Source organism: Alternaria arborescens (genome assembly GCF_004154835.1).
Source record: "Alternaria arborescens strain FERA 675 chromosome Unknown contig_3, whole genome shotgun sequence".
Lineage (NCBI taxonomy): Eukaryota > Fungi > Ascomycota > Dothideomycetes > Pleosporales > Pleosporaceae > Alternaria > Alternaria arborescens.
Genome location: NW_021167858.1, coordinates 1,626,768 through 1,641,843, shown reverse-complemented (window position 1 = coordinate 1,641,843; position 15,076 = coordinate 1,626,768). Strand labels below are relative to the sequence as shown.

At 48.3% G+C, this 15,076-nt stretch overlaps 5 protein-coding genes across 5 annotated transcripts; 2 read left to right on the top strand and 3 right to left on the bottom strand.

Moving 5' to 3' along the window:
• Positions 1-655: 655 nt before the first annotated feature.
• On the bottom strand, positions 656-2,014 carry AA0111_g2070 (hypothetical protein; the record flags this gene model as incomplete). The annotated part of the gene is made up of 2 exons (XM_028647801.1): positions 656-1,569; positions 1,921-2,014. The coding sequence occupies 2 exons, from the start codon at positions 2,012-2,014 to the stop codon at positions 656-658; spliced, it is 1,008 nt and encodes a 335-aa protein (XP_028510814.1).
• A 453-nt stretch (positions 2,015-2,467) lies between these two features.
• On the bottom strand, positions 2,468-2,986 carry AA0111_g2069 (hypothetical protein; the record flags this gene model as incomplete). The annotated part of the gene is made up of 1 exon (XM_028647799.1): positions 2,468-2,986. The coding sequence occupies one exon, from the start codon at positions 2,984-2,986 to the stop codon at positions 2,468-2,470; it is 519 nt and encodes a 172-aa protein (XP_028510514.1).
• Positions 2,987-5,785: 2,799 nt separating this feature from the next.
• Positions 5,786-6,359, bottom strand: AA0111_g2068 (hypothetical protein; the record flags this gene model as incomplete). The annotated part of the gene is made up of 2 exons (XM_028647798.1): positions 5,786-5,926; positions 6,042-6,359. The coding sequence occupies 2 exons, from the start codon at positions 6,357-6,359 to the stop codon at positions 5,786-5,788; spliced, it is 459 nt and encodes a 152-aa protein (XP_028510513.1).
• Positions 6,360-12,016: 5,657 nt separating this feature from the next.
• On the top strand, positions 12,017-12,328 carry AA0111_g2067 (hypothetical protein; the record flags this gene model as incomplete). Its single annotated transcript, XM_028647797.1, has 1 exon — positions 12,017-12,328. One exon carries the CDS (start codon positions 12,017-12,019, stop codon positions 12,326-12,328), a length of 312 nt encoding a protein of 103 aa, XP_028510516.1.
• An 800-nt stretch (positions 12,329-13,128) lies between these two features.
• AA0111_g2066 (hypothetical protein) lies at positions 13,129-13,509 on the top strand (the record flags this gene model as incomplete). Its single annotated transcript, XM_028647796.1, has 2 exons — positions 13,129-13,392; positions 13,462-13,509. 2 exons carry the CDS (start codon positions 13,129-13,131, stop codon positions 13,507-13,509), a joined length of 312 nt encoding a protein of 103 aa, XP_028510515.1.
• Between the last annotated feature and the right edge of the window lie 1,567 nt (positions 13,510-15,076).

Genomic DNA, 15,076 nt, shown 5'->3' with positions numbered 1-15,076 from the left:
TGACACGAGCAAAGATGGTAGCTAGGACGTCGCCAGGCACTGTTGGCCAGCTTATATCTGGATTTGCTTCTACAAGCGTATTAATCTCTGCCTTTGTTATGTTCTATTATGTCCTGTCAGTCTGCCTTAGGTGAGTGTCGATGTATAGCCGTACATAAAATCTGTCCTACTGGAGCTTGTCATGTCCCGCTCGCATTTGCGCCTCGTGTGTCTTAGCGCCCTTCTTGAGCTTAAATTCCAACATCGCTTATGCGTAGCAGGCAAGCTGACGTCTGTTCAGGTTGTCTAGGTTGTCTAGGTTGGCAGGGGTGCGGGGTTCGCGCGGTGTTAGATTTGACTGCAGGGGCGGGCTCGCTCGTTACATCCGAAGCCCGTGCACACGCGGCATAATCTCAGGCATAGTCTGGTTACAGAAGGAACGTGCCGAAGCCTCTTGGAAACGGACCCACCTCTGCAACATTCCCACGCAGCGCTACCCGCGCCTAAGATTCTCTCTATGGTCTTTCCTTGCTAATCACTAAGGCTCAGCATCCGTAGTACTAAGTAGAGCGTCCTTCCTACCGTGAGCAAACAGAAATAACATTGATTAACTAACGTTATCTAGGTACTATTATACATTAAACTTTGTTCGTTCCGAGTTTACAAAGCACTATAGCTATATATCTGAGGCGGCGTCCTCGCCGTCATCAGATTTGTGCTCGGTATTAATATCTATCTCCTCGTCCTGCTTCTTCTTCCCCTTATCGTGCCGCTTTTTCGTCTCCATATTGTGCTGCTTTTCTATTCCCTCATCCTTCGGGAACAACCATGGGTAGGCTTCAAAATCCTCCGATGTTAAAGGTAACCTTGTCTTGGGATTCTTTTTTTGTGCCTTGCACGCCTCAAACAACAGCTGTCTCTTATAGTATTCTGGAACGAGCCGGTTGAAGTACTTGTTGTCAGCCCAATTTCTTCTGCCACAGAGCTGGTAAAATTCACTTCTGGTTAGCCAGTCAGTCTCGTCGATCTTCAGATACTTGACCCGGATGTATGTATCCGGCTGACGCTCCTTTACGCCGGTGCGGCGCTGGTAGCTCTCCGCGCGTGGCATGACGACACATGGACCGATTTTTACATTCTCGAGGTCTTTAAAGTCTTTCTTTCTTTCCTTGAGATTGAAATTCATCTCTTTGTCTTGCGGCATACCTGCAGCAGCTCTGGGGCTAAGGTTACTACCTTTGACAACCTTGAAGTACTCACAATTTTCGTTGTCATTCAGACCAGCGTTGATGATGAAACGATGGAATCTCGGGTTATCGGAAACAGAGGGGCGAATTGCTACCACGGGTCTGTCTTCTGTTATACCATCTTTGTATACAAAAGGCTTAATGCAATTTTCGCTTAGCGAGATTGAGTTTATGTCTACATCAAGAAGATTCGTTGACCTAACAAGAGATTTTGGAATACTAGGGGCAGGACGGGGGGCAGGACTGGGGGTAGGATCAGTAATATCACTAGGTCTGTTGGATATCTCAGAATTGAGCACCTCTTCAGGTCGTTCTTCTGTATCGATGGCAGCTAGAGTGGCTTCTGCGGGCTTTAGAATCGCAAGTTGCTCCCGCAATTTCTTAATCTGTTTTTGCACCCCGTCTGTGTTCCCGTTCTTATATTAGTTGATCATCTCTATTATGATCCCCTCGGGTAAACAGTTGACGTCTTTACTAATGCTGTTGACCTCATTAGACTCCTTTAAATTCATGTTATGTGTCTTGATCGTGTCTAGGCAAGTTTGTAGTCGATTATCCAATTCTATAGAATTATCTTGCAGCATATGAACAAGATTATATACAGCGGGGGATGCTTGTTCCTATGCATCATTCTGCTGCCATGTTAGGTGCTCGATCTAGGTTCTTAACTTCTTATAGAGCTCTTAGTACTGACCTGACGAATCCTTAAACCTGAGGAACCTCTTTTTTGCTTCTCTAGTCATGATGTCGGTTACCGCAATGCCGAAGTCCCTCTGCGTCTCTTCCATGAAGACTATAACCCCTTGAAGGAATCTTTCTACCTTTTGATAGTTAGGCTGCTTATTTCGACTGACCTCGGAGAGCCCTTTATTGAGCTGAGAGATAGAGTTGAAGAGTCGCTCTGCGGGGAATTTATACTTGTTTATTATCTCCTGTTTGGTGAGTATCTCTAGTCTGAGCTCGATTTTGAATTTCTTCGAAATTTTCTCTAGCTCGTTATTAATATTATCTTCTAAAGCGTTGGGATTTCGAGTCTTAATAGCCCGCTTCTCGCGTGCTTGCTTCTTAGGCCACTCTTGGTAGTACTTTGTTGCGGCTTCCCTCTGTTTAGGTGCTGATACGATGCGTTCGACGTGCTTGCTAATCTTCTCGTTGGCTTTATTGATTATCTTTTGCTGGGTTGGAGGTATGGTTTTTGAAGTCTTTAGCTACTATTGTTTTACAACCTAATAATGACTCTGCTAAATTTTCTGTATTTCTGCTGGGAGTGGAGAGGGCGGTTCGCGTGCCTTGCGGGCCTTAGCATATCTGCGTGTTCCTTTATTCTTAATTTGTGCCTTTAATTGTTGATCCTTTTTATCTCTGCGTGCCTTTGTCTTAGCTCTATGCTCCTTCATTGCTTTAGGGTCTTCGTAGAGCTTCGCCTTCCTGGTTTGTTTTTCTTTCCTCTTCGTCTCGGCTACTGATATGTCCTCGTTGGGGTCAGCTTCGGAATCAGAGTCTCCCGAGCTTATAAAGTTATCAGTCTCATCTTCTGATTGATGAGAAGCACGATTATCTTCAGAGTCCGCTTCTTGCTGAACAAGGTTGTCGCTTCGCGTTCCCTCGATGTTGTCGGGCTCGTTTTCTACCGTCGCATCGGTTGCTTTGGCCTGAGCTATAGACTTTTCATTCTTCCTCGTGGATGTTTTGGTGTTATTCTTTGCACGCAATTCGCCTTGGCGTGAAGATTTAGCTGGATAGGCAACTTGCGTGGCCATGGTGTAAGCTTCTTGTGTTGGTCCTGACGTGTGTTACAATGTGTAGTAGTGGATGTTGAGACCTGCTCAACGTTGGGTATTGGTTTCTGCTGCATTAGTAGCCGGCACGCGAGTGAGTTTTATAGAAACACCGTTCTAGAATGTTTTGCGTTGTGCTGTAATCGAGACACAGAAGCTAGTAACCGAATGGGGCTGCTTGGCACCTAATACTGGCGTAGGAAAACTGTATTGTACCTCCTTGATCCGCAACCCGCTTCCTAGTTACACTGTTCCCAGACACCCGCATCTGAGCACGCAAGGGTGCGCTGCTTAAAAAGAGACTTGGGCCGTCTAAAAACTATACAGAGAAAATAGCTAAGCTTTACTTTCTACTAGCGTATTTTAGCACCGTTGTGCTGGCTGCTACAACGTGCGTTACTCCGCCCTCCCTACAGGTGACCTCAGAGCGAGATTTAGCCGCATCGCACGCGACTGCGACAGCTAGTTCTCCGACATTACGTGGACCTTAGAACACTACTTCGCTTCGAGGCTGGAATGCGACACACGTCACGCAGTCTAAGGGTACTGCATCTGCGTCCTGACCTACAACTACTGTTAATGTCGGCGAAGCAGGGGAGCTCGTCTTCTCGCCGTCGTCGCTGAATGCCTCTACTAGGTCAGTCATCGCGTTCAATTTTCTGGCACTGAACTATACATTAACTGAGAGTGACCTCTGGGATCTATGCCACAGCAATTAGAGATTTGACACTGGATTTCACTAGTACAATCCGGCTAACGTAAGCGGGAAATTCGTAGTCGAGATTGAGGTCACTAGTTAGGAAGCAAAATGGTTCTTCTGCGCGCAAACAGCAAAGCGCTCTTATTGTTAAGCAGAGATAGTCTTCAGTTTAAATCTACATAGAGCGCATGCTAAATTTCTGCACAACGCCTTAGCAGGCGTTGGAACTACAGCAGCGCCGACTAACAGTATGTGTAAGCTGCCCTCAGTTCATCTAACATTAAGCAAAGCAAACACAATTATGGCCTCTACTAGCACGTCGTCCGCGAACTCCAGGAATAGCTCAGTAGCTATAGCCCCTTCTATCTTAAGTTCCTCGGGCACGACTATAAAGTTTAGTGTGTGGTCTATGTTCGTCCTCGCACTTCTATAGATAGATTAAATACAATAGAACACCTATAAACATACATTACTCTACTGTTCGCTCTTCTACCTGTGAGAGTACGGTGCACTTTACAACAGATAGCGCATTATACTGTTGTCGCCAACAGTAGTGTACTTTAGAACATGTAGCACGAATTGTGGCTTGTGAGCTGCAGTGCGCTTGCGCTTAGCGCACAGCAGTCTTCGCGCGTACATAGGGCGGAAACTAGAGGCGCTAATTGGGACTTTCTAGCCCACCCTGCGCCACCAATCTGCCCACTCATCACTTGTCGTAGCCAGCATCACCTTCATCTCTAGCGCGGCGACAGAGTCACAACGCATTATGTGTCCTTACTACCTTAGCCTCTACCTGTCTTAAACTCTAATAACGCAACAATAACGACAACAACGGGGGTCCTATACAGTAAGTCACGGCAAAGGTCTGATAGAGTGTGCTTAACTGACATCCTTAGGCCCTCCTGCTGAACAAGGCCCGAGCGGACTAAGGCGTCACATAGCGAGGGCAGTACGCGATTTCCGTACTGTGCACGATACCCGTAGCGCTCCCTCAACCCTCCTTCGAACCCTAACATCAGGGCGCGTGGCCTTGTCGTACGTTTACCGCTTGTTGATGCAACTTTATAGACAACATACTATCTACTGCAGCTCCTTCCCACTCGTCACGGCCTTGCCTAGAACCTATATTACCATGTACAAGGGACGGCAGGTACATAATTGGAGGACTCAATAGATAAATAAGGTGCTGGCAATGCGATCACATTCGTACAGCTTAAAGATAAAGTCGATGGTATCATGCAATTATATCTATGCGTGTGTGCTATCGTGCCTTCGTCGTTATGGTAATCTATTCTTCTTCTTTATCCTTTGCCCGCTTAGCATGTGCGTCATTCGAACCCCAGATTTATATACTCACTCTGCATCGGCGGCTTAAGAGTGTTTCTATACGCCAAGCAATAACTTCCTCCGGTGCCTCAGAAATCTTCTCGTACTTCAGCGCCGCATTGACTCGATCCATAATCTGACGTCGCACCTCTGTCGAGATTTGCTGCCAGTCTTGCGGCACGTGGACAGTTTGTTGCCGGGTGAACAACTCTAATGGTCAGTCGGTTCCAGAACGCGAAGTGTGAGCAACAAACCAGGAAACGCTGCCATTCCCACCAATAATAGCGAGTAGCTGCTTGGGCTCGAATCTCATCTTCCATTGAGTTAAAAGTCGCAAAGTAGAAGTGGAAATTTCCAGAAGAGTGCAGGACAGCCCGCTCAGGCCCTGCAGGTTGAGGAATTTTATGTTATTCAGTTGTGCTTGACTTAACTCGGAAGACAGAAGCGTTTCTAACATTAGGCTGCTACGCCGCTGTGGGGTGGTTACAAACAACAGGCCCACGCCACATGTTTGCATGGCACATACATGCAGCGCTTAAGAACATGGCAGTGCATGAGTGTGAGATTTGGGTTTATCTACAGGTGACATTGGTACGCGACTGGTCTAAAGTATTTACGCGACACTGTACCGCTATGTGTACAGCCTCCCTGTCCTCTACGAGACGTTCTAAATTCCCTAACCCTCTATAAATAACCACAAGATCTACAGCTACGCCATTTGCACCCGAGCATTGCCTGTGAAAGTGAGCCCTAGCTTATGGAGCTGCTAGCTTGACGTACCATTCGAGTGCAGCGGCGCCGTTGGGTGCACTTTCTGGTATTCGAAGTTTTGCTATCTGGTCGCCTGAACAATTCACTGGGTTCGCAGATGCAGACAGTGGTAGGAACGTCTCGTTCTGGAAACTCAGTGTGGCTTCGCAGTTCCGTCGTTATCGGAGGCAATGCTACTCTCAAAGCAGCAATTGTCTCACGCGATGGGCTATTGCTGCGTCGTGGCGTCGAGGCGCCTACACGACTGCCGGGTGGGCTAAAAGTGGTTGAACTACCCAAGATGAGCGGGCGGGCATTTGACCCAACAGCCGATACGCTCTGCTCCGGTCGCAAGTCGTCCGAGTCTCGCCGCTGACGCTTGCTAGGGCTGACACTGCGATGTGTGGACATAGCGGTGAACTGGTGTACGCTTGTGGGCTCTGAAGTGGCACGCTTGCGCTTCAGCAGCCCGCGTTCTTCGTCTGCCGGCGGCGTCGGGGGTAGTTCTTCGAGCCAGGAGGAGATTTGCGTGGCTCTGTCGTTGATAGTAGAGAATGATGTCGGCGGCGACGTGGCCATGATAACGTGTGCAGTGGTGGGAGTGGTGGGAGTGGTGGGTTTCGCGAAAACAGTGCTGATTTGTTGTTGCTTGGCAACTCTTGGCAAAAAGGAGATCTCCCGCTGAGAGCGTTGCCGAGTCGGACATAGCGTTCTCGCGACCATCAGCATATCTTAGTTCCGCCGCCATTGAGACACTAGAGTTGCTAAGGCGTTCCGACAGCGTTGAAACTGCCCCATAGCAGGGTAGCTTAGAGCTCGGTAATAGTTCCGACGGCTCCACAATAGACACCATAACATGACCCTCAGAAAGACCAGAAATAGCCGAGGTGACGCATGCTAGTGAGATGCGTTGAACATTCAATGCCTCCCACACAGTTACGACCGATACAGCCTATTATACCAAGCGGTATCCATGCTCTAAGCAGTTCTTCCTTTCCTAAACAAAGAATCACTGCCCTCTAGCAAGGGTATAGCTAGTGCGGGTCGGCCATCGTCCTTGTTGCGGTAGCGGAACTGCGTTTCACATCGCTCGTAAGCATGTTAATATTTGTTGTGCTTCGTGGCCTCCAGATGAAGCAGCCTAGAGTGCATTGCCGAAGTGTCCACCCTGCGCGTTGACGTCCGCGCCCTTGTCGAGAAGCATCCTCACCACCGCCTCATGGCCTCGTCCACCGCCTCAGCTGTGCCCGATCTAGTCTTTCGAGTACTGTAAACCCTCGCCGAACCGATCTCTAGTGCGCCCCATTTACTTAGGTCGCACTCATGACAGTGGATGCACTATCACACCTGTAGAGGAAAATGCGGGGTATCCGTATACATAATAGCAAGCTAGCTCTATAATCTGTACCACCAACCCATAGTTCGGAACATCCAGCTGAGAATCAGCCAATCTAATAAACCGCATAGCGATATGCACTTGTGCTGCTAGCGATCAGCTCCTCTCAGCCATCTCCGCGTAGGAATACGATTTCTTGTTTCGCATAGTACTAACAGCGGACAGGTTGCGAGATCGTGGCGAATTTGCTAACCTTGTGCTCAGCCATAACGTCGAAAGCTTCCACGTCTACTGTATTATTGTCTGTCCTCAATCTAAGGTGTTCTACAAAGCATGTACTAGGGGATTCAAGGTGAGTGAGCGTTATCGCATAGTATTCTATCCGTTGCTAAGACGATGCTAGGAGGAATTTACGGGTATTATCTAGATAGATTATGTGCCCTACATAGAACTAAAGAAACTAGTTGACTTCTTCTACGGCTCTAAGTATAATAACTGTCTACTAGAGGACGCGAACGTATCTCTACTTCAACTCTACGCTAGGATGTTTGTACTTGCAGACTAGTACGACATTCTAGGTTTGAGTAATCTAGCTGCAGAAAAGTACGCTTCTAGGTGCATCGCATTATGGATACCTTTAGAACTTCTAGTGTCACTCCAAGATGTTTATGAAACCACCACCCTCACTATCAGACGGCTACGCAACACGGCCTGCATGGCTGTTCGAAAGCATTTGCCAGGAATGCTCGATAACAAGGAGGTCGCAGAGATGTACGAAAAGGTCCTCTCTGGAACTCCCGACTTCACAAAGGATCTATTGAGATGCTACGTTAGCAATCCTTTATATGGACATTGCCAATCATGTCGCTCGCTCCAACCAATGGAAGCATTGCAAGGAAGGTGCAAGAAATGTAAGAGAGGCAATTTAGGTTTCGGTTGGTAAAGCATTTAAGAGCTGTACGGAGGTCTTGCCGAAGAGAGGTATAGATGAAGAGGCTTAAGCCTGTGTCTTTGAAACAAACCCTGCATTGAAGGCAACTCTTAGCTATGTCACTTATATTGTGGTCGATAAAATACGTCAAGGCTCTTAGTGTGCGGCGTCCTAATTACTGCTGCAGCACGCCTGAACCATCACGAACTATGGGATAGTATAGCAGGGCTTCAACAGCTGTCTAAGCTAGTTGGCGAGCGGTTGTGAGTAACTAGTAAGTATTTTACGATTTGACTCTTTCGTGCGATGTTGATATGTACCGTGGATGCACAAACGCGGGCTCGCTTAGTATGTTGAGATAACTCGCCTGGCGGTTTGGAGCGAGTGCACTTTCCAAGCACAAGAACATAAGAAGGGAAATGCCGTCGGAAGAGATCGAACAACCTAAGGGAAGAGACACTCAAGATTGAGGAGAATAGCAAGCTTCGAAAGGAGAACGAGGAAGACAAAAAGTCAAGAAAGAAGAAATAAAAGGAGAAGAAAAGGAAAGAGCAGGAACAGCAGCGAGAACCGAAGGAGTGGAATGCTAAGAAAAAGAAGAAGAAGAAGAAGAAGAAGAAGAAGAGGAAGGAAGGATGTAATGGAAAGACAGAAACAAGAAAAGCATTGCAAACGAAAGAGAAGAAGGATTACTTTTTGCCTTCCTGAGCCCTGTGCATGTAATGATCAACAACAATATACTCAACTAGAGAAGTGTAATGCCGTGAACTGCGTTAAAATGGATTCGCAAGTCCTTTTTGCTAAAGTCCTGTCCTGTACACGAGTAATGAGGGCATTTCTTACAGCCCTTGTCAAACTGCTTGTTGATGTGATCCTCTATGTGCTCTGCATAGTGGCCTGCATTTTCCATTTGTACGAAACGGCCCTGCATCATACAGTATGGACACCGACGAGGCGCTGCAAGAATGCCTTCTGCAGTGATAGGGCCATAAATGATACTGGGACTTCTAGCGTGCTGTACAGCATGTCTGTTCCAGTCTAGATCACTGGAAAGCCAGATTCCACACTCGATGCAGAATCTGGCGCGCGTTGGTATCGTTACCTGGGTAAAGAGGTCGTGTTCGATAACAAGATGTACGTGAAGATCCGTTAGAATGCTTGCTTCGTAGTCGCAGGAACCCCAATGGCATCGTAAGTTATCAGCCGTGACGTGATCGCTCATGTGGCTTGCCACCGCTTCTGCACTGTTGAATTTGTCGGAATTGCAAGAGGTCCACAGGCATCTCCATCGCCTCTCCTGCAGGGTTTTGGTGAGCTGTCTTTCTATCTCATTGTTTTTGTTCCTTTGTGAACACTTGAGCAGGTGTGCCTTCATCGGAATTCTAAATATGATGAGCCTGATCTTTATGCGCATGTAAATGGGGCTGCAGGTAAGGCTTACCGTTTCAGCCGAGCATCACACCACGGACAGCCCCCAGAGGCACTAGGCAGCGCATCTGCATAATACGGCTCATATGCGACGGATTCGGCGGCCTTAACGAAAGGGTACAGTATGTCGGGAATCGCGTGGTATGCGGCATATGACCCATATAGATAAGATATCATCATTGACCGTGTGATGTCATATTTGAGTTGAACATCTAACACATACGGCAGTGGATAGGGCGATTTGAGGCTCGCAGGTGTGCGAAAGGTCGTCGTGTCTAGGGGCGTGACCGGTTCAGAGGCTAGTATCACAGAAAAGCACTTTGCTTGTCCACGCCCAATCAAACACGTCTCGGCGTCAACGCAACTGGCTGCAGTCTTCCGTCGCTTTTCCCGCTGAGTCGCATTCCTGATGTCCCGAAGCATGGTTGCAAAAGTTTCTTCGTGTCCTGCTCGGTCCAACTGAGCCTGCATCATTGTGAAGAGTACTGATGGCTTTATACTACAAGATGAGATCACTCTGGATTTATTACCGGTTCTCCGAAGTACCGGCAGATGTGATACATCCTGTTTGTAAGGAAGAAGCAGCCACCCAGAGTGTTGGTGGCCACGAAACAACGATGCTATGTCGCTGGTGCGATCAATGCCGTCAATGACATCATCGGCAATAGCCATCGAAAGAAACAGAGTAATGGGGCACATGTGGCGCTTCGTAGGCTCATCAATCAAGATCATTGTTTTTCTTAGTAAGTGTTAGCTTCACCAGAGGATCGAAAGGCGACTCCATAATTACCCGGCCCACTTGCGGGTCGCCCGCGCATTTTCATCCCGATTATCCAGGCGGATAAGAAGCATTGCTCGAGTGGTGTTTTCAAACCGAGTAAGAAAGATCCTCGTATCGCTGTAGTACAGTCCTTCTTTGAGAGCGACATTAGGATGTAGTCCCAAATGGAATACTAATAGGATACTGAAAGCGACTTGGAGACGATAACGTGGGTGATCGAAACTGTAAGTATCGCGAGCCCAGATGAATGAAAACAGGTCGTGTAAATCAGCCTCGAGCAGTTGCGGTTTTAGTGGCTGGAACTCGTGGGCATGGTAGGACGCTGGAAAGCAGAACTCGGAAGCAAGATCGGGGGTAGTACACATTGTATTGAGTCGATGTATCAGTACTCTAATTTCCCCTCTCCCCACCTCAAGGGCATATGTAGTCGTGCACTGCGCTATAGCCGTGCGGCGTTGTGATGCCTACACAGACTCCGGGTTCGGGAAACAGAACCCTCACCAACACTGCGGCGCAATTACCACCATTAACAGTTCACCCGTTGCTGTAACTCGAGGCCGTGTTCACCGATTTGTGTTACTATCGTTCTCCACAACAATATGCTCAAACCAGTGCGAAGGATGACAAGGATGGTGAGGACGAAGAATAGACCTCGAGCCACGCGCAGCAGCAGTGCACTGCTGAACGCGTGTCCTTCAAGTGGCATATTCTTTGTAGGTGGAGCCACAACTTCTCGAATTGCGGCTGTTGGACAAAGGCCAGCGGGGTACAGCTCCCAAAGTGCCGTCTCCACTAGCGTAATGTCTTCCGGCCGTACCGTTCCGTACCGGTGGAGCGTACCTCTGTGGATGCAAGATGCACCTACTGGCCAGGAAGGTCTCTTCCAATTCAGAAAATTCCAAGTGCAGAGTCTTGTCAGTCCACAAGTGGGTTTGTGTCTTCTAGATCGTGACGCCAGATAACTCAACGTCTATCCCATGAACGAAACCCGGCTTGGCGCGGCGGCGGAGGATGTGCCTTGGCCAGCGCTGAATCCCTCTTACTGCAATCGCTTAGGAAAATGACAGTACCCGGGCGCAGAGGCGATACCTCCCTCAAGCGCCAACAACAAAAGCCCAACCGGATCATAGTGGCAGCATATTCAACCTGGAACACTAGTCCGTGGCGTGGAGCGGCTTCCTGACGCAGTGCCGCTCTTTTCCTCTCTCGTAGCCGTCAATGCCTCCCCCATGCCCCTGCGCCTGCCGCCACGCTGCTACTGTAGCACAGTACTGCCATAGAACGGCAAAGTTGTATGCTAATTCAATATTGAGTCCGCTTCTCGCCCTAGTGCTTCCTACATCTAGCAAAACGCTTTGCTGAATCTGCTGAAATGAGTTAGTTAAAGCCACATCGAGTATCGCTAATACAACTCCTAGAGGTAGGCTAGTTGTCCGGTTAGTGTGTTTGATGTTGACTCTAAATATCAGGGAAATATCGAGTCTCGCTACTAAGAATGCTGTGCCTAGGCTGCGCTACACATGAGCAATCTATATTATTACGGCTAAGCTCAGCTACACAGCATACATCGCCGCCTCTAAGCAGCTCAGAACAAGGTTGGAAACATACAGCGCCAAATCGCTGCGACAGAGCAAGAGGATTACGAACTGCTCAACCAGTAATTTATAGAGCTGCAAGAATGTTACTTTAAGCTTCTAAAGGAACACGAGAGCTCTAGGAGGCTTTACGAAAATCTCTATAAATCTGTAAGAGACTTAAAGATGTTCGCTGATAAGGTCTCTAGGCGAGCCGAAGGCCTAGTGAAGAGCTTTTGGGCCAGGCTAGGTGAAGGCGAAGCGGAGGAGTTACAGAATGGCCAAAGCATCACTGAGATGATTCTAAAGTTGGCTAAAAACGAAATGCTTGTAGAGGCAGTGTCTAGTCAGCATTCGGAAGAGGAGCATTTTACTAAGTTAAAGTACGTCATGGACCAAAAGGTGGAGTTCCAGCGACGCAACATGGAGCTTTCCAAGCAGATCGAGACACTATCCCAACCAGACTTATCAACAATCAAGCTCATTAAGCTGAGCTAACGGGATATGGTAGCTTTCTAACCGGCACGAGCTAGCGAGTTGTTATGTTAGGTTAGACCGGCTTGATGAGCTTGATTGTTGACAACTGTGATCCCAACAAGTCAAAGATGGGAAGAATGAGGTCGCAAGCCTGAACAAGGCCCTTGAGCTCGCTGCCGAAGACGGACGGCGAAAGAAACCACGGCGGGGAAAGATGTCAGCGGGTAAAGCCTAAGCAGATCTCTAAGAATAATACATCTGAGCATTTATAACTATGTGACTAAAGTACCTAATCTTTAGTTATGAAACTGCCAACTCGGTAATTCGAGTCTCTGCTACATGCTCGACTAGAAGCAACGTCGATCCAAGCGTGTCGGGACGCACGGTGTAACGGGATGCTTTCTCTTCCGGACCCCCGCGTTGTTCCTAGTGTTCTTGAGTACAAACAGGGGCAATGCGCATCTATTCTACAGCTCTCGTTCTCCCCAGCACATTAATTGATTACGTTGGTTCAACCCTTCTAACAGCCACCTGATTGATAGGTATATTCGCTGGTCAACCGACTCTGAACAGCACACAAAGACGGCCGTTGATTGGTGGAGGAAAGGTGTAATACAGTTAGGCAGCAGCCAAGGAAGTTAGATGAAGACCCCACACTTTGCGGGTCTCGGCAGCAATTCCCCCAACCGTGACAGGTCCTCAACAAGCGAAACGCTAGGCGGACAAATATATAAATTGATTTCATCTACCAAAGTGTACGTTAGCCTACGAAAATTTCTATTCGCATCAAGGGACTACTACGTGTACGAAGATCGATCATTATGAGACTCCTCGCGTTTCTTACTTTGCTCATGCCCTCCATCACTCTTGCTTTGCCAAGCTCAAGTGGTCGAGAAGATATTCAAGCCAGGGAGCTTGAGGTTCGACAGGTGAGCACGGGAACCGGGCCTGGCGGATGTGGAAGATTCGGAGAGCCTTGCAACTACAAAGCTGGCGGCGGCTGCGGAACCGGTGCTCCTGGAGCAACCTGCAACTATGGAGCTTGTTGCTTAGTAAACCCTGGAGACCTCGCCCTTAAAAGACTTGTAGGTGGATCTTTCGCTCTTAATCTACATACTGATTAAGCGTCTTGCTAACTGCTGGTCGCGGTGCAGCTCTGCCTCCCTAGAAACGGCCCATATAACGTTTGTAACTATCCCTAATTCTGAAGGAGTGTGAAGGTTATCCTTGGATGACCTAAGAGTTGGTTCTCGGGAATGAGTGAGTGCGATGGACGGGGTTTGTGTGATAGCACGATTGGTAGATCGATGTAATATCACGAGGGGTTGTATGAGAACGAAGTATAATCCTTAGATTGAATACTAGAGTCTTGTACGAAGTTGAACACAATGAACCATAAGGGTTCATTGCCTATGCTATATACTTTTGGTGATAGTCGTTCTGAGTCCTATCGCTAGTCGCGATAGTGGTGAGCGCTCCTATCGCTCGCTGCGATAGTCGTGCGCATTCCTAGCGATAGTCCTTGGCGGAGTGATCGGTCACGTGACTGCCCCCGGTCATCTACTTACAGTCATCGCTTTGGAGGGTCGCTATCCCGGCCAGGGTCGTGCGGCACGGTTGCGGCGCGGGTGTCAGCGTTTTGACCCCATGTCGTAACAAGGAGACAGAGGGTAAAGAGATGGATTATGCAAGTTCTGTTCGTTGTATGGAGTTCCTACGGGTTTAAGCTCAGGCCAGACAGAACGTGTTCCTGTCATTACTGTAGTTTTGTGAGCAACGTGATAAGTTGTACGCAGAAGATCTCTGGAAACAAGCCCGGGCTGGCAGAACGCGCTAGCATCGCTTAACGTGCATGAGCCTGCATTAGCGTTCTTATCGTCTGCTGTATTCTATCGTAAAGAATACGGCGCTATGCTAGTCCTGTATGCCTCTTAAAATAGGTGTAGCGCATATTAATAGCTTTCTAAAAACGCTTATAACCGCGCGGTTGTGCACGAGGATGCTCTGTTCCCTGCTTGAGTTTCAGGTCGCGATTAGGTAGGCGAAGATCGCGTGAACATAGCTTCTAGCACGATGCACATTAATAGCATTTCGTTATCCGCGTTAGAGCTGCTTATTAGCGTTAGACTAATACCTTGCTTAAGATGTTCTGCGTTGTTCTTAACGCTATTGTCACTGCGTTGCGTTCTGAGCCCTACGATAGTTAGCGGCGCAGATTCTCTGTGGCCAGCGTGTCCTTGAACATGCCAGCGTCCGCTAGACAGACATCCTGATGTGCTCTTACAGCAAACGACGGTGCGTAACTCGCGCTTTCTACACTATTAACGTTAGGTCGCGTCTTTAGGCAATGACTGCTTCCTGGTTTGCAGCACGGTGGCTGTCGCGCGATCATGCGCTGTCAGCCTTGTCCAGCCAGCCTCACGTCACGGCGCAGGCGGGCTGCGCCTCCTGTCCTAGGTGCTGGAGATGCAGCCTGACCTAACAAGACAGTTAACCTCACCTCTACCTTAGCAAATTGTTACTTGGCATTTGAAACAACCTAATAGCTACGATCCCTACGCCCTACGCGAGCGAGCCGCTATGCGCCGTCGATTCTGTCAGCTTGCACTGAAGCTCTAAGACTCCTTCTACCGCTCGCACTTACAGACAGATACACAGCCCTGATGCGGTTGCTACATACTACAGACGATAGGAGACTTAGGTAGACTGAGGACTTGATTAGAGACAAGATTCCTTTGTACGCGATCCTGTCGCACACTTAGAAGGAGG